At 41.5% G+C, this 19828-nt stretch overlaps 1 protein-coding gene across 1 annotated transcript in view; it reads right to left on the bottom strand.

The window, feature by feature from the left end:
* The window catches only part of NALCN (sodium leak channel, non-selective), a 390104-nt gene that overhangs the window by 76906 nt on the left and 293370 nt on the right, over positions 1–19828 (bottom strand). The window contains exon 18 of the mRNA XM_045008683.1: positions 19495–19636. Within this exon, the coding sequence (XP_044864618.1) occupies positions 19495–19636 (142 nt within the window). The remainder of the gene's footprint in view (positions 1–19494; positions 19637–19828) is intronic.

Here is a 19828-nt window from a genome sequence, read left to right as displayed (position 1 = left end):
ACATGGCTCCTACAGAAGCCATGCAACTGAGAGTTCCCTGGAACATTACCATTAGTGAGGGAGTGATTATGATTATGCTGAAAAGGTTAACAGTTTATTCATGATGCCCCTCAGGGCTTGAAAGGGAAGAACTAGCATTTCTGCCACCCTTAAATCTTACCTCCTCTTTACTCACAGAACCTGATCCCCATGGAGGAGTTTCTATGGGGTCGGGGGACCCATGCTACAGAACTGGCATTCTTCCCTTCTATGAAATGTCATACCAAGATCTGACATATCTGCATTGTCTCTTGTTACAGAAACAGAGGGAAAGTGATCTGGACAATTGGTATTTTGCACCAAAGCCTTAAAAATTTCAAGTGAAACACTGAGGAAGTAGAACACTGAAGAGCACCAGAAATTCTTAGTCTCTAAATTTAATTTCTATTGGATTATAACTATGAAGATTGCTCTCCCCTCAGAATACAGTTTAATATAGGGAGGGCAGATAGGTCTTTTTTCAGATAGAAATTTGGATATGATGCCTTGTGCTATGGTGATAAGCACTTTAAAAATACTAAAGGCCAGAGAAAGACTGTAGTAAGAACAGTTTCATATGAATTAAAAAATAAATAAATTGAGATATACCTATCTCATAGAACTGGAAGGGACCCTAAAGGGTCATTGAGTCCAACCCCCTGCCTTCATTAGCAGGACCAAGTACTGATTTTGCCCCAGATCCCTAAGTCAGCCCCTCAAGAATTGAACTCATAACCCTGGGTTTAGGAGGCCAATGCTCAAACCACTGAGCTGTCCCTTCTTCTGTTTATAAGATAATCATGGTCAGTAGTGTGAAGTATGCGTGTGCGCACGCACGCACGCGCACACACACACACAGAGAGAGAGAGAGAGAGAGAGAGAGAGAATGGTATTTTGAATTGTGCGAATGTGTTCAACAAAGCTTGACTTTTTCAGTATTCTGTAATTTGTTGGACTCGACATATCAACTACTAGCCATAGATTAGTTTTGCTGAAAACATGAAGTGAAACCTTTCAAAATTCATAATATAGGAAGAGGTCTGTTGGTTCCTTTCCAGATAGGAAGCTGAAATATTTTCACTACATTTTTAAAATATTAACTTAATTAGAAAACCTGGAATGAGAACAGACAGGACAAAATGAATTTTTAAAAAAATTAAGACTGAGAAGAAAAATGAAAGAAACATAAGACATTCTCATAATAGCAGATAGATTGTTTTAATGGCCTTTCTGAATGTCACAGCTAGATTTCTGCAATATCTTGTGATTCACCTGAATAGTTAAGACTGAAGAATTAAACTCTGTTTAATTTAATGGCTTTATAAGCAAGCTGTAATTCTAGGACACAGGTGAGAAACTCAGTGAAGGAAGAGTAACTAAACAATGTTTGACTGAAATCTGGTGATCGATGTACACAAACTTCCTGCAAAGATTAATTTAGAAAAATACAGATAACATTACTATTGGGTGCATTATTTATTTTTCAAAATGCAAACTCCAGTTTCAGCTTTGGAACTATTGTACCCATGTTCTACTATGTTCTGTTATTTTCTACTATATTCATAGGCAATACGATAAGCCAGAGACCAGGTTAATAATTAGAAAAGGAAAAGTTAGAATACTCTGGAAGACGACAGAATGCAGCTGCATCATTTGTCCTAATATCTTGAGTCACAAGAACACTATATCCAGAATTAAGTCCCTATGAGTAGGGCCCTACCAAATTCACGGCCATGAAAAACACATCACAGACTGTGAAATCTATCTGGTCCCCCACCACTCTTAACTCTGGTCTTTTGCATGCTTTTGCCCTATGCTATACAGATTTCTAGGGGGAGACCGGTGTTTCTCAAATTGGGGGTCCTGACTCAAAATGGTGTTGCGGGGAGGAGGGGGGGGTCACAAAGATATTTTAAGGGGGAGTGCAGTATTGCAATCCTTAGTTCTGCACTGCCTTCAGAGCTGGGTGTGGTGCCCCACCAGCAGCAGCAGAGGAGAAGTAAGAGCAGAAATACCATACCATGCCACTCTTACTTCTGCACTGCTGCCTTCAAAGCTGGGTGGCTGCTGACTGAGGGCCCAGCTCTGCAAGCAGCAGTGCAGAAGTAAGGGTGACAATAGCATAGCATGACATCCTTAATTCTGTGCTGCTGATGGTGGCGGCTCTGCCTTCAGAGCTGGGCTCCTGGCCAGTAGCCGTCACTCTCCAGCTGCCCTGCTCTGAAGGCATTGCCGCCGCCAGCAGCAGTGCAGAAGTAAGGTTAGCAGTATTGCAACCTCCACTACAATAACCTTGCGACACCCTCCCCCCCTAGAACTCTTTCTTGTGTCAGGACCCCTACAATTACAACACCGGGAAATTTCAGATTTAAATAGCTGAAATAATGAAATTCAGGATGGATAAAAAATCAATGATTTTTTTTATTTAAATCAGATTTTTTTGATAAAATGCTTTTGAGGAAAAAACCTATCTAAAGATAGTTTTAATTAAGATACATTATAGCTCAAAGATAGCGCATCATGGAATAGGGTTTATAAATTCTAATTCTATAGTATGAGATAATACACCTCTGGGGGGAGGGCTAGTTCAGTGGTTTGAGCAGTGGCTTGCTAAATCCAAGGTTATAAGTTCAATTCTTGAGGAGACCATTTAGGAATCTGGGGCAAAAATCTGTCTGGGGATTGGTCCTGCTCTGAGCAGTAGGTTGGACTAGATGACCTCCTGAGGTCCCTTCCAACCCTGATATTCTATGATTCTACCTTGATATAACACTGTCCTCAGAAGCCAAAAAATCTCACTGTGTTATAGGTGAAACCATGTTATATCAAACTTGCTTTGATTCACTGGAGTGCACAGCCCTGCCCCTCTAGAGCACTGCTTTACCACATTATATCTGAATTCATGTTATATCAAGGTACAGGTGTATATTCATGTAATGTTTAAGAAAAGTTTTGTAAATGAGTTCATGGATTAGGGACCCAATCTTATGGAGTTAAATTACAAGCATTAAAAAACAAATGGGACAAGCACTCTCTCCAGCTCATTTTCTTGCAAATATTCTCAGTACTTGGTACCGGGGTGAAACCTTAACTGCCGAAGAAGAGGAGTTGGCTATGACATGGACATCCAGCAATCATACATTCATAATGCCAACTATAATAAACTTCAGAGGTAAGGGTGAACCATTCAAGAAATATTCGTTTGCTGATGTTTTAAAGAAAGTCGCACCAGTGAACTGATGGAAGTCACTTAAGCACTTGGATTTAGAGTCTGTTGAAGTGATAATCTCACTTTTAACAGCAGTAGCTTCTTCTGATGGTGTAGAAAGAATATTTTCTTCCTTTGAACTAATTCATTCCAAATTGAGAAATTGTTTGGGACCTGAAAAAGCAGGAAAACTTGTTTTTCTTTTCCAGATTATGAACAAACAGGAAAATGAAGGTGAAGACAACTGAGTTAACTGCAGAAGCTAATATTATAAATTTCTCATGTTGACCTGGCTGACATAGTTGATTTAATTTTGTTTTTGTTTTTTAAATATTTCATTTAACTATTTTAGTTAAAAACAATTTTAACAAAAACAAACCTGATTTTAAAAAAACTTGAATGTTTAACTAAATTCAAAAATTCATATGCTTGTTTTGTTAAAATATTATATGTTTGCTGTTGAAGAAAAAAAATCCACAATACATAATGTTGATGTTTTAGTTAAATAAAACAATTTAAATGTCTGTCTGGTGATGTTCTCCTCCTAATACAGCATGGCAAGAAAATCCTCCAAATATTAATGATTAACTTGTTGAATTGGAGATAGTTCACCTCCCAATGACTTCATAAATATCTGCTTCAAGTACCTTCGGTAAATGAATATAACCAAACAATCATTCATTTTCTAATGTAGCTGTAAAAGTACACTGCTTATCTGCGGAGCACCACAAGTCACCATGAATTAATCACCCCAGTGCTCTACTCTCTGCACTGACTCCCCCTAAAATGTAGTGTGTGCCTTCTAAAAATGAAACCTACATCTATCTCTGAGTTGTGAAGAATATGTATTAAGATTATAACAACCAACAAGAATGCACTTTTATGTAGAAATCCATGATTAAATCGAGTCTTCCTGACTAGTGATTTGATTTAAATCAAATCCACCATGATGAAATTTAAGTTTTTTCAAATCCTATGACCGTGAAATTGACCAAATTGGACCATGAATTTGGTAGGGCCCTACCTATGAGACTGATTGGCTTCTGACAGTAGGTGATCATTAACATGGGAAGTGGAAACTCAGTGAGAACTAGTCCATGTAAGTCAATGGGTCTCTTTCCGTTTACTTCAATTATTTTTATTATTTATTATTTGCATTAATGGAAGCTACATTGGAACATTAAAATATGCTATAAAATGTGTCAAAGACTATTTTAACATTGCAATTAAAACCACTTTCTTAAAAATAACATCCCTTTTTATAACATTTACTGATTTCTTTTTGCGGTAATCAGAGAAATAACAAAAGAAAGTGACTGCACATCAGAATAGGAGACACTGGAACGAAGAGTAGATGGCACACATTTGAGTGTTCTGAAAGGAGTTCTGAATGAAGTCACTGAGATGCAAACCAAACCATAAAAGCAATCTTTCATTAAGAGATGATAGTAAATGTTTTAGCTATCTTTTAAAAAAAGACACTAGGAATAACCCCCAGAATCATAGACCAGCGAGACTTACTTCAGTACCAGAAAACATGTTGATATGATAATTAAAAAAAATAATAATAATAAAACACTCAGATGAACATAATACATGAGGGCAGTGGTGGGCCACATGTGGCTCACGGGCCCAAGGCTGCCCACCATTGCACGAGGGCCAAACCATATAGGAAAAGCATGCTTCTCTCTAATCTATTAGAATTCTTTGAGCATGTTCATCAAAATAATGGATAGTGGAAAACTGGTTGATGTAATGTATTTGGTGTTTTAAAATGCCTCTGATAAAACCCCATACAAGATACTAGCAAGGAAATTATGTAATCATGATGTGAGAGGTAAAGCACTGCTACGGATAAGAAACTGGATAAGACCCAAAACCAAACAGTCCTGTCTATATGGGGCATGGGGAGGGGGGCGACCTGTGAAAGGGCAACATTTGCAGATAACACAACATTGTTCACATTAGTCAAGACTAGAGAAGACTGTGAGGTGGTACCAGAGAGGCCTAACAAAGTTAAGCAAATGGGTAGCATGACAACAGATGAAATTCAATGTTGATAAATTCTTTAGAAAGAATGATTTCTACCATTCATATGCATCATCACTGTTACTTATTTTTGTTGCCAACTCAGGGAAAAGGAATGGCCATGATTGTGGACAGCTCAGAAAAATCTGCTCAATAAACAGCAACTGTTAGAAGAGCAAACAGCATTATCAGGATGTACAAAGAATGGGTTGGACTGAATATATATATCACACTACCACAATAAAAAAGGTGTGTTCTAACCTTGAATTCTGTGTTCTGTTCTGATCACCCTGTCTTGAAAATAAATCCCAGAGAAAGAAAGAGGTCCAGCACTAAAGGATGAAAATGATTAGAGGAAAGACTTCTATCTGAGGAGAGAATGAAAAGCTTAGTACTGTTTAGTTTGGTTTAATTACAAAGAAGGTGAATGAGAAGGGACATGATAGAATACAAAATAATGAATGGCATGGATAAGGTACATTGGGGACTCCTATTTACTCTTTTAAATTAAAAAAAATAGAGACGCTGAAAGACATTTTCAACAATACATAGTCTGTGGAACTCACTGTCACAAGATATTGTTACAAGACATCTTTCAAGACCTCTGAGCAGGATTCAAAAAGATTTAGCTGAGTGGGGATCATGAGAACATTCCTGGTTACACTAGACAGAACAAAAATGTGTGAGAGACAGATGCTTTGCCTCAGCATGTTCTTCATATTAATTAACAGAGATGAATATTAAGACAGAGACTTTGAATTGGACTCTGTATTCTAGGGGGAGCCAGTGCAGAGAGTAGAGCACTGGGGTGATTAATTCATGGTGACTTGTGGTGCTCAGCAGATAAGCAGTGAGTTTTGTACCAGCTATAGCACATGCATAAGTGCTTGGAGGAACAGGGACAGACTTAAGCATGCATTTGAAGTTTAGAAGGTGGTTAAATGTTTTGCTGAATCAGAGCCATTAACTCTAATTTTTCAGGGCATACATCAGCCACTAATTAAGAGGGTTAGGAAGAAACTTCCTCTGTGGGCAGATCATTCCATTATGAAGTTTCTTGCACCTTTGTCCAAAGCACCTGCCCATTGCTGGATGCAGGATGTTGGGTTAGATGGATCATTGTTACGATGTAGTATCCCAGCAACAGCGTTACTATGATAGCCCCTAACAGTTTGTGAATCTGCAAGTAAATGAGATACTTGGGCATATTTGGGTCAAATCCTACGAAGTGCTAAATACTTTTTGTGAGGGACTGAGAGCCCTCAACTCCTACTGAAGTCAAACAGAATTGAGGACACTTGGCATCAGAATTGAGGACACTTCTCCACGTGGGCACAAATGATACTGCCAAGAATGACCTTGAGCGTATCACTGCAGACTACGTGGCTCTGGGAAGAAGGATAAAGGAGTTTGAGGCGCAAGTGGTGTTCTCATCTATCCTCCCTGTGGCAGGAAAAGGCCAGGTAGAGACCACCGTCGAATCGTGGGAAATCAACGAATGGCTACGCAGATGGTGTCGGAGAGAAGGGTTAGGATTCTTTGACAATGGGATGGTCCTTCCAAGAAGAAGATTGCTAGGCAGAGACGGGCTCCACCTCACGAAGGAGAGGGAAGAGCATCTTTGGCAAGCAGGCTGGCTAACCTAGTGAGGAGGGCTTTATAACTAGGTTTCACCGGGGGAAGGGAGACCAAAGCCCCGAGGTAAGTGGGGATGTTGGGCGGATACCGGGAGGAAGCACAAGCAGGAGATTACAAGAGGGGAGGACTCCTGTCTCAGACCAAGAAAGCGGGACAATCAGCGGGTTAGTCTTAAATCCTATACACTAATGCAAGAAGCCTGGGGGAACAAGCAGGGAGAACTAGAAGTCCCTGGCACAGTCAGGGAATTATGATGTAATTGGAATAACAGAGACTTGAGTGGGATAACTCACATGATTGGAGTACTGGTCATTGGATGGATATAAAACTGATTCAGGAAGGACAGGCAGGGCAGAAAAGGTGGGGGAGTTGCGTTGTTAACGTAAGAGAGCAGTATGACTGCTCAGAGCTCCGGTTATGTAAACTGCAGAAAAACCTTGAGTGTCTCTGGATTAAATTTAGAAGTATGAAACAACAAGGGTAATGTCATGGTTGGGAGTACTGCTACAGACCACCGGACCAGGTGGATGATGTGGTGACGTGGCTTTCTTCCAGCAACTAACAGAAGTTTGCTAGATCACAGGCCCTGGTTCTCATGGGTGAACTTTAATCACACCCAATATCTGCTGGAAGAGCAATACAGCAGTGCACAGACAATCTAGGAAAGTTTCTGGAAAGTGTAGCGGGACAAAATTTCCTGGTGCAAGTGCTGAGGAACCAACTAGGGGGAAAAGCTCTTCTTGACCTGCTGCTCACAAAATTTAGGGAAGAAATAGTTAAGAGGAAGCAATAGTGGATGGGAACCTGGGGGGCATTAGTGACCATGAGGTGGTCGAGTTCAGGATCCTGACACAAGGGAAAAAGGGGAAGCAGTAGAAAAGAGACCCTGGACTTCAGAAAAGCAGACTTTGACTCCCTCAGGGAACTGATGGGCAAGGTCCCTTGGTGAGAATAACATGACTAGGGGAAAGGAGTCGACGGAAAGCTGGCTGTATTTCAAAGAAACTTATTGAGGTTGCAGGAACAAACCATCCCGATGTGTAGGAAGAGAAGTAAATAGGCAGTGCCGACCAAGCTTGGCTTAACAGTGAAATCCTTGCTCGTCTTAAACACAAAAAGAACAGCTTACAAGTAGTGGAAGATTGGACAAATAATCCAGGGAGGGAGAGTAAAAAAGTATTGTGTTTCAGGCATGCAGGTGTGAAATCAGGAAGGCCAAATTCACACTTTGGAGTTGCAGCTTAGCCGGAGATGTTTAGGAGTAACAAGCAGAGTTTCTTTAGGTATGTTAGCAACAGGAAGAAAGTCAAGGAAAGTGTGGGCCCTTGCTGATGAGGGAGGGAACCTAGTGACAGAGGATGTGGAGAAAGCTAGTGTATCTCAATGCTTTTTTTGCCTCTGTCTTCACAGACAAGGTCAGCTTCCCAGACAGCTGCACTCTGCCAGCACGGTATGGGGGAGGAGGTGACCAGCTCTCTGTGGAGAAAGAAGTAGTTCGGGGCTATTTAGGAAAGTCTGGATGAGCACAAAGTCCATGGGGCCGGATGCGCTGCATCCGAGGGTGCTAAAGGAGTATGGCCGATGAGATTGCAGAGCCTTTGGGCCATTATCTTTGAAAAATCATGCGCGATCAGGGGGAGGTCCCGGATGACTGGAAAAAAGCTAATTGTAGTGCCCATCTTTAAAAAAGGGAAAGAAGGAAGATCCAGGGAACTACAGGCCAGTCAGTCTCACCTCAGTCCCTGAGAAAAATCATGGAACAGTCCTCAAGGAATCAATCCTGAACCACTTAAAGGAGGGGAAAGTGATCAGGAACAGTCAGCATGGATTCACCAAGGGCAAGTCATGCATGACTAACCTAATTGCCTTCTATGTACGAGATAACCGGCTGCTGTGGATGAGGAGGGGGAAAGCAGTGGATGTACTTATTTCTGGACTTTAGCAAAAGCCTTTTTGATACAGTCCTCCCACAGTATTCTTGGCCAGCAAAGTTAAAGAAGTCTGGGCTGGATGAATGGACGGTAAGGTGTATAGAAAACTGGCTATAGTTTTGGTCCGGGCTCAACGGGTAGTGATTCCAATGGTTCCATGTCTAGATGGCTAGCCGGTATCAAGTGGTAGTGCCCCAAGGTCGGTGCAGGGGACCGGTTTTTGTTCAATATCTTCATTAACGATCTGGAGGATGTGTGGGACTGCACCCTTAGCAAGTTGCAGATGACACTATAAACTTGGGAGGAGTGGTTGATACGCTGGAGATGGTAGGGCTAGGATACAGAGGGGACCTAGACAAATTAGAGGAGATTGGGCCAAAAGAAATATGATGAGGTTCAACAAGGACAAGTGCAGAGTCCTGTACTTAGGACGGAAGAATCCCATGCACTGCTACAGACTAGGAGGTCAGAATGGCTGGGTAGCAGTTCTGCAGAAAAGGACCTAGGGGTTACGGTGGACGAAAAAGCCTGAATATGAGTCAAACAGTGTGCCCTTGTTGCCAAGACAGGCTAATGGCATTTTGGGTTTGTATAAGTAGGGGCATTTTCCAGCAGATCAAGGGGATGTGATCATCACCCCTCTACACAGCACTGGTGAGGCCTCATTGGAGTACTCTGTGTCCAGTTTTGGGCCCCACACTACAAGAAAGGATGTGGATAAATTGAGAGAGAGTCCCAGCGGATGGAGGGCAACAAAAATGATTTAGGGGGCTGGAGCACATGGACTTATGAGGAGAGGCTGAGGGAACTGGGATTGTTTAGTCTGCAGAAGAGAAGAATGAGGGGGGATTTGATAGCTGCTTTCAACTACCTGAAAGGGGGTTCCAAAGAGATGGATCTATGACTGGTTCTCAGTGGTAGAAGATGACAGAACAAGGAGTAATGGTCTCAAGTTGCAGAGTGGGAGGAGTTTTTAGAGGTTTATGTTGGATATTAGGAAAAACTTTTTCACTAGTAGGGTGGTGAAGAACTGGAATGGGTTACCTAGGGAGGTAGTGGAATCTCCTTCCTTAGAGGCTTTTAAGGTCAGGCTTGACAAAGCCCTGGCTGGGATGATTTAGTTGGGTTTGGTCCTGCTTTGAGCAGGGGGTTGGACTAGATGACCTCCTGAGGTCCCTTCCAACCCTGAGATTCTATGATTCTATGATCTCCTGGGGGGGCTCAGCCCCTGGCAGCATCAGGCTCATAACTGGGTTAATGTTTGTGTACCAGCTCTTTCAACTTTAATAGGCATCAGCAGGATCACATCTGGGAATGAAGCCAAATAACTGGAACAAAACTCAGCTGACTGTCTGCCATTTAGCACAGGTCACTGTGAACACATCACCCCACTGCTCCACACTTCGTGCTGGCTCTACAATGAATAGAGTCCAGTTCAGGGGCTCTCTTTCTATTCATAGTACTCCTTGGTATTGCCCCGGTTACCTGAGAGATTGATTACGCCTTTGTGACCATGACCTTCCAACAGATCCATTGCAGCGGAAATATTAAACCAAAGGGAGAGACATATGGACGTGGGAGGCAGATCTTTCCCACGAGCTGGACCTAAATGACGGAACTCACTTCCTGAAGAAATAAGAATGGCTACTAATCTCACAGCTTTTAGAACTTAATGCAAAACCCATTCTTCATCTTACTTTTCCACAATCCGCTCTTACGTTTTCACGTGAGAGACAATAAAGAAAAAAATGATTTTTGTTACCTTTCAGGCTACTTCTACAGGTGCAAAAGCAGCTTAGATACTTAGCTACATAAGTACCTAGATATATGAACAGATTTCCAAAACTCACCCCTTCTTTATCCACTTTTGTAAGTATACACATGAATATCAATACACATTAAGCCACAAGCACTTTGAAAGTTCATCTTAGAAGCCTACCTGTTTTGAAATGTGATTAAATGGTTATGTGCTGTTTTGTGTGGTCAAAAGATGAGCCAAGTTATGAGTTTGTTCCTAACTTGGATTTTTGACAGGGTTTGCTGAAGCTGTGTATGCTTTACAGAATACATTCCAGGCAGTTTTTTGTCACTTTGATTCTAGATTTGTGGTAAGTTTTCTGCAGCTCTGATGCATCCTGTCAAAGCTTTCATTACCTGAGCTTTGTTGTAAGCACAGAAATGTGTTTCCAGATTTTTTTTTGACTTCTCATTTGCTATGACTCTGCCTCAGTCTCTGCTGCGAGTGCCCCTGCTACCTGCTGAAGTGTAACCTCCTTCTAACCAATCATTTCCCCCCCCCAGCAGAAACAATCAAGTTCTCCTGTGTAGATTCCAAGCACTGGCCATTCACATCTTGTTCCAGGTGGATATGGGGCACTCCTAGCAGGCCACCAAGGTACCTGTCATGCATACATGGAAGTGAAAATGAACACCTCCTGGTCAATTCCCGCAGCCCCACCCCACGTAATTCTCCCAATCCATCTTTTCTTCTTTCTGTATCCCCTCCCCATCAATTTATTAGATAAAATTTACTGTGGCATCACACACCTGTACTTGTGTTTTCTTTCACTAATACTCTTTCTTCTGTCAGCAGTTATCCTGGGAGGCTTTCTATAGGCAGCCTCAGAAGCCCTGATTAGGCACTGGGGAGAAAAACAGGCCAGCACCTAGCCACTGGGAAGTTATGACTTTTCAGAGCATGAATCCAACTATGTGGCCCTCACATAGTCTGAAAATCCATTTAGATCACCCGGCCACTTGGACTTGCCCACAATAAGCAAAAAACAAAGTTTGAACAGCTGCCTTGGGAGCACCCAAGTCATCTTTTTGAAAACTCTTCAGACAAAAGATTTCCCCTCATGAGTCTCACTGTGTGCTTGTCCCTATACTATGTGTTGTATCTTTGGGGGCAGCCGGTTTAGGAAGAAATCACTTGAGGCCAGACAGCAGACAGCTAACAAAACTACCATTTTATTTACAGACACAGAGCTCACCCAACCGGCCGAAACCGGCTGGGCTATCCCCTAATAATCTAACTCAGTTGCCATAGGAACAAAAACCATGACAACCAAATACACAACATATTCCTCCCCCCCTAATAAGAACATCCCCTAAATAAAACACACACTAGACTAGAGAAGGAGGGTAGACTGCCTCCATTCCTGGCTAAACCCTGGGGATTATTTTGCCCCATAACCGTGGGTTCGCCCTAGCTAAAGATCCAGCCAATGAGGAGGCCTTCTGTCTCTGGGTGGATTACGGCGAACTTCTGGTGTTGTTGCACCCGAAAGTACCATGGGCTCTGGGTCCGCAGCACGAACAGGTGAGGAGGTGGTATCAGCTCGTGCTGGGCAGAGGGGTATCTCAGCCGCCGGCAGTAATGGAGGAGAACAGTCAGAAAAGAGCTGATTTGTGATTCGGTGTCTCACCAGAAGTGGTGAAGTCAGACCCCTCAACTGCAGATGTGTCCTGAGGACTGGCATGACCTGGCAACAGCTGATCTACATGTCGCCGCCAGGTAAGATTCTCTGCAGTCCGGACTGTGTAGGAAACAGGTCCTGTTTGAGTGATGATTGTGGCAGGGACTCATTTAGCTCTGGAAGTATAATTCCGAGCCAAAACTGGCTGTCCCGGGCTAAAGGTTCGCTCTTTTGCTCTGGGTGCCCGTCTGATAACTTGATTTTGCTGCTGATGTTGCACAATTTGTCAGGGTTCAGAAGGTTTCAGCAGATCAAAGCAAGTGCGCAGCTGTCGTCCCATCATTAGAAAGGCCGGAGATGCGTGGGTCGTAGCATGAGGTGTGTTTCTGTAGGAAAGTAAGAAGGTATCCAGACGTTTTTGAATGGAGTGTTGTCCCCTTGCTGATTTCAAAGCGTCTTTCATTGTCTGCACAAATCTTTCAGCTAATCCGTTGGTGGATGGATGATATGGTGCTGACGTGATGTGGTGTATCCCATTTGCCTTCATAAAATTTTGAAACTCCTGAGAGACGAACTGCGGTCCGTTGTCGCTCACAAGTTGTTCTGGCAGACCAAAATGACTAAAGAGTCCTCGTAGTTTTTGGATAGTACTCTCTGCAGTAGTGGACTGCATTATAGAGACTTCTGGCCATTTAGAATGGGCATCTATTGCCACCAAGAACATGCTTCCTTCAAGGGGGCCAGCGAAGTCAATGTGAATACGTTGCCACCGGTTTTCAGATATTTTGGTGGACTGTCAGGTTTAATGTTCAATGTCACAGTGATTCCCTTCATACTTCCCAAATCATCGCCAAAAACAGCAGCATGTTTCCTTAGTATAGGGGTTAGATTGGTTTCTTCTTTAGTCATCCGGTGCACTTCTGCCCAGTTCAGTTAAATCTTCCCAAGCCAAGACCTACCCATTAAGGCTGGGTAGTTACCTCTCACCACAAACAGTGGCAATTTAGCAGCCTGTCCATTGAACTCCACCTTAACATCAATAGTGCCCAACATGGGCACAGCTTCTCCCGTATATGTCTTCAGAACAGTTTTTGTTGCCTTAAGCGGAAGATGCTGTAGCTTTTCTTTATACACAGTCTCGGAGACCAGCGAGATGGCTGCACCGGTGTCCAGTTCCATGCGTATAGGTTTGCCATCCAACAACGGGGTTACCCAGTATTCATGTGAGCCCACTGCCAAAGACAAAACATGCAGTGGCACTTCCTCTTGCGATGAGGTGTCACTTTGATCATCCTGGGTCTGCTCTAGGATATGCAGGGTTCCTCTTTTTGTCGGCCAGACCACAGGCCTCTTTTTCTTTTGTTTACAGGCACACTCAGTGTGTCCCTTTTTGCCACAGTGTCGACACACCAGGTCCTTACACCAGCATTCTGATGCCTGGTGACCCAGCTTACCACAGCGGTAACATTCCTGACTCTGCACAGTTTTGTGGGTCGGTTTTTGTGACACTTTTTGCACCCTAGAGGATGCACCGATGTATTGTGCCTCCCTTGTAGCCAGTTCCATGGAGACAGCAATATCAACAGCCTTCTGTAATGTAAGCTGAACCTGTCAGTAGGCGCTTCCGTATAGCTTCACTGTAGAGGCCACACACTAACCTGTCACGCAGGGCATCATCTAACATCTCTTTAAATTCACAGTGTTCTGCTAGCTTTTTTAAAATTGCTACAAATTGTACAACTGTTTCATCTTCCTTTTGGTCTCTTTTGTGGAACCTATATCTTTCAGCAATTACCAGTGGTTTTGGGGAAAAATGGGACCCCAGGATTTCCACAATGTCACTGTAAGATTTAGTCACTGGCTTAACAGGGTGTAGTAAGCTGCATAGCAGGGAGTAGGTTTTAGCCCCTACAACACTTAAGAATATTGGCACCTTCTTCGCTTCTGTAATGTCATTTGCAATAACAAAAAGCTCAAAACGCTCAGTATACACATGCCACTGCTCTATATTCTCATCAAAAGGTTCCAGTGGCCTGGTCAGAGTAGCCATGATTTTTAGTTTCACTTTCACTGTCAGTGCAAACAAGCAGCTTTTTTGTTTGTTTGTTCTTTACCTTGACTTCTACTTCCTTCTGTTACTGGAGCAGCACCAGAATCCCACCCTCGTCGCCACTTGTTGTATCCTTGGGGGCAGCCGGTTTAGGAAGAAATCACTTGAGGCCAGACAGCTAACAAAACTACCATTTTATTTACAGACACAGAGCTCACCCAACCGGCCGAAACCGGCTGGGCTATCCCCTAATAATCTAACTCAGTTGCCATAGGAACAAAAACCATGACAACCAAATACACAACACTATGCACCTACACAGCACTGAAGATTCTGGCCCCTGTGTATTCAGAAGCCAGGTTCACTCTCACAATTCAGACTTTAAGCGTATCTATAGTAAGATTTAAGGAAGAGAAAATGTCCAGATCCATCTAAAGGGCCTGATTCTCAGTTATATTAAGGCCCGTTTACTTTGGTCTGGCAGAGTAAAAAGGCCTTAAAGTGAGCAGAAGTGCCTCCCTGAGAATACTGCTTTTGCAAAGGCCTTGCCCAGCCACAGAGCTAATGCAAGGACTCATCACAGGCTTGTTCCCAGCCTCCAATGTAAAGAGAGGATTGCAGCATCAAAGATGTGGCTGGATTGCACTATGGCTATTTTCTGCTTCCTAAGACCCATAGAGAGCCATGGGAAGCAAAGTGTAAATTAGAGCAGCCATGAGGCTACTCTAACTTACACTAGGGATGGACAGGACCCTATAGCCCCTAGAATAGGACCACAAAAGTGCCTTAAAACCTCTCTGCCTCTCATGTCTGCCTCTGCCCCAAGCACTAGACTGGAGTAACAGAATTATTTCTCTAATACCCTGTGGAACATCCTTTATTTACTCACATTCACTGAATTTATAAGTAGCTTATGTTGTAAGTACATTAATGTTCAAAATATGAACTCTGAATTAGTATTCAGAAATATCTATTTATATCCAAGTCTAACAGTCCACCAGCGTTCTGTGTTTATATGCAAAGTTAATGGTATATAATATCAAAGATCAGATTTCCATGTGCACTGATGCTGGCAGTGCAAAGGTGCTTTAATGTAAATGAGAATCTGGTCCTAAGGGCATTGGACATGCATGGCTAGTGTCATTGTAGGTGACAAAAGAAAGCATTTGAAAGGTTTAAAGTGAGGCAGCTGATCACATTTACAGTATGTTATGAAATGCAAAATGCTGCTCCTACTGACTATAATTTCAGGCCTAGCTTGTAATAAACTTCCTTCAATTACACCTACTGTTCCTCTCTCTCTCTCTTATCCTACCTCTCTCCTCCCCTTTAAATGCAAAGTCCTAATACTTGCTACCTGGATTTCCTTTCCTCCAATTTTTTCCTTGATCCCTTCTCATCCAGCTGCCTTCCTCTTCTCACCAACCAAAGCCACAGATAAATTATTTCATGACCAACTGTCATGTAGCTAAGTCAAAGATGTACCTGTCAGTCTCCCACTTTCACTTTTCTTCTCATACTCCTCTTTCTCCTATCAGAATCCTACCACATCTACAACAGATGTTCTGCAATACCAGTGGTTTAGATATTTCAGCTGGAAGAACTGAAAACATGTCTACATAGAAAAGTAGACATTACTGAGAAGCGAGGTGTAGGGTTGAGATAACTATTTTAGGGAAATATTTCCTAAACACAAATGCCTACATATAGCTAAAATTTTAGAATAGGTATTTGGGTCAGAAAGGTAAGGGTCATGAAAAAACAAGGAGTGCAACGCAAACTCATTCCCCCTTTAAAACTGGAGAAAATCCTTGAAGGGAAATAAATAACTCTCATACTGAGAAGATTTATTATTTGCAGTCTCAACTTTACAGGAGACCAAAGGAGATAAATTGTGATTCACATTGTCGTGAATTGCATGTCGCTTTGGTATTGAATATAAATGTCAGTAAGTACGTCACTACACTATAGAGATAAAACAAAAGAATATTTCTCAGGTGGAAGTAAGCAAATATGTAATATAAATTAAGTGCTGCCTATCAAGTCAGTAGGGGTGGAAGACAGAAATGCTGACATAATTCAAAGAGGAAATGGAAAGGCTAGACACATTACAAACACTACAAGGAGGAGGTATGGGGAAGAGCAACAGCTTTTAGCAGAATCCTGTCTTTTGGTTCCAAACCTGACATTTGCACTGTCACCCTCAGTGCAAAGAAGAGATGAAAAACTGCTAAAGCCATCACACTCTCATCAGTAGTAGTAGTGTACATTCTATGAAGTACTGGTATCAGTTAAATAGTCATGTTTCTTTTTGACACAGGAATGTAAAGTATATATACAATATCATCCCATGCTTGCTTAAAGGATAAGATATTTTTAAGAAAATTGGTTCCTACAAATGAGAGGTTGCCATGGAAACTAACTACAGAAAGCCATAGTAATTGCTCTGACTAAATCCTACCTAGTGCCCTCTTGCTTCCTGCGTGAATGTGTAAACACTCAGTTTCATGCAACATCTGACCAGAAATGTTATTTATATTTAATTCTACCCTTTAAGTCATCAGAATTTCATGGTTTCATAACTAGAGTTGGGTGAATAGTGCACCAATAATATGTGAATATTTGTTTCAATTCAAAACTGAAATTCGGTGTATCCATATTTGCTATTACAGCTGACTGAATAATGGGAAAAAAGATTTTATTTTTTTAAAATTGCAAAATCTTATTGAATAAACTATTCATTTAATATGTTCACAATTTACGTGCTCATCTCCATGTGTAATCAAGATGGGTTAACTTTGCATACAGGGAGAAACAGGAAATAACGCTCCCATTTAGCATGGTATTTGAGCATGTGCATTTCTGTAAACATATGCGTAGTCCCCTGACTGAAGTCAATAGTCAAAAGTCATGTAGTGGTACCAGTGGTACTCCTGAAGTACCTTTTGGAACTGAGGCCTATATGATTTATTGCACAAGAGTATTTTGTAGGAAAATCTTTGTTTCATTACTATTTCAAAGGATAGTATGAAAGTGCTGTGGTTAAATTAACCAAATAACTTTTTCTTAAAGGACTTTCATAAGAAATGTGAACACTGCTCTGTTTCTACTCTGCCCAGAGTACTAAATGCTCACATGGTGAATGCACTTATACAAATTGTCCATTCTAAAGGAAATGATAGTTTTTGTGTTTTTGTGTTTCTTATATAGCAGGGTTCGGCAACCTGCGGCACGCACCCCATCAGGGTAATCTGCTGGCGGGCTGTGAGACATTTTGCTTTTGTTGACCATCTGCAGGCATGGCCCCCCCGTAGCTCCCACTGGCCGGGAAAGGCAAACAGCAGCCACTGGGAGCTGCAAGGGGCTGTGCCCGTGGATGCTCAATGTAAATGAAATGACTCGAGGCCCACCAGAGGATTACCCTGAGGGGCCATGTGCCAAAGGTTGCCGAACCCTGTTATACAGGTTGCATTGCTGTAAAATATCATTGTGATATCAGTAGCATGCAGATCATTGTTAGGGGCTGTAAATCAGTTTCTATTCTGTGTTAAAGGAGATCTGCAATGTTTTTAATTAAATACATCTTTATTTTTACTTTGTTTAATAGGTGCAACATTACTGCCATGTGATCACCAATTTCTTGCTCACAATCCCAGCATGCTCAGGGCATGTGATATCTGTAACACCTAATATTGTTATAGGGGGGGAATAGTGGAGACCCGTCAATGGAGAATAATATAAAGCTATATTTTTCAGTACTAAGTGGTTCACTATTACTTTTCACATATGCTTACACTCTTGTCTGTTTCTGATATCACCAGCCCATTACATGTTAGAATGTACAAAAACAGAGGAAATTAACAATCAAAGGACATTAACTACTTACAAAAAACAGAGAAAGGAGTACAAATATTAAAACTGAGGTGAAATAACAGTTATATTTATTTTCACATTCAGCTGCCCTTTGTAAGGTCAGGTGGTTACTGTTTGGGTAAACACTACAGTTCATCTTTAATATTTACCTTCACCTTGAATTATTTAGATTTGCATTGATTTTCACCTTGTACATTAACATTCACAGTACAGTTCACCTGTAATACTAGGTTATTCAAGTTTTCAGCCAAAAGAACTTGAGCCTAAGTTTCCTGCTAAAAGTTAATGGACAGATCCTCACTTAGTTAATATGGCGTAGCTCCACTGACCTCAACGGACTTGGGCTCATTAACACCAGCTTATGATCGAGTCCAATATTTCTACTGCTCTACTTGGTGCGGATAATTTTCACCCATCAGAAGAGTTGATACTTGTCTGCACTTTCTCCTGATTGGTGCCAGATGCTTTACTGCACTCCAGTTTGGATCAATTGGTACTGTAAAGTATAGGATCCATTGGCTATGGAAAATGGTATTTGCAGGAAACAGGATAAAAATGACCAGTATTTTGCACCTTAGTTACCTTTTTCTCCACCGTGCTCATGTGGATACCCAGGCATATCCTAGCTTCTCATTCTTTATACCCTGCCAACCCACTATGTTATTTGAAGATTATTCTGTTTTCCCTTATTGTTGTATTGCATGCACTAAATTCAGGCAAACGAATACCAACTTATATACATGTGCATTGTTCCAGTCTGGCGGGGAGCCTGTGTTCAAAACAACAAGGGACCAAATTTGTAAATATTGGGAACTGTTTGCTAATGATTCACAGACATAAAAAGGGGCTAAACTTTTCTAAAAGTTTAGAAAATGATTTGTAAGAAATGATTCATTGCGAATTTTTAACCCAGCTCCAAGGCTCTCATACTGACCTTGTTACAATGGCATTATAATCACTGGTAGAAGAAAGCTCAAAAATGCAAATTTTAAATTCACAAACTTTAATTTCAAACATGATTGAAAGTGACTTGCACAGAAAAATGGATGCATTTTTTAAAAATTACACAGCAGATCCTCAACTTCTGTAAAATGGCATAGCTTAACCCAAGTCAAGGGAGCAGTGACAATTTAGACGAGCTGGGGATCTGGCCCTATGTCTATTTTAGACAACTTAAGTTAAATGTAACCTTTTACATAGCTCTTAAATACTTGTGACTGTTTCCTGATATTTCTGAAATTTCGACAAATTGTACAATTTGCAGCATTTCCTCACACCATATGTTTAAAACTATGAAGAACATATATTATCTTACACTCTGGTATTTACCTTTTGGTCAATATACTTGTTTTCTTCAATTGCAGATCTTTTGGAGTGGTCACATGAGGAAGAAGATGCCGAAGGGAGTCTTCGCAATAAGCAGCTTGTATCCTGCTGCTGACGATCAATAAACTGCTTCATAAAACTTTCCCTTGCAAATAAGAAAAAGATATCACATTTTGTTGCTAAAAATCCAGAAAGAGTTAATACATGTTTTCTGTAATGTGTCACAATTAGTTACTGCTAAGATAGAAAAGCAGCAAGATGGAAATTGATGGGGCACTGGATAGTACGTACAAATAACAAAGATGACTAGATTTAGATTTAATTATTAAAAATAACA

The sequence above is a fragment of the Mauremys mutica genome, chromosome 1 (assembly GCF_020497125.1).
Source record: "Mauremys mutica isolate MM-2020 ecotype Southern chromosome 1, ASM2049712v1, whole genome shotgun sequence".
NCBI lineage: Eukaryota > Metazoa > Chordata > Testudines > Geoemydidae > Mauremys > Mauremys mutica.
The sequence above is the reverse complement of the archived record's forward strand: the minus strand, read 5'-3'. Positions and strand labels throughout refer to the sequence as shown.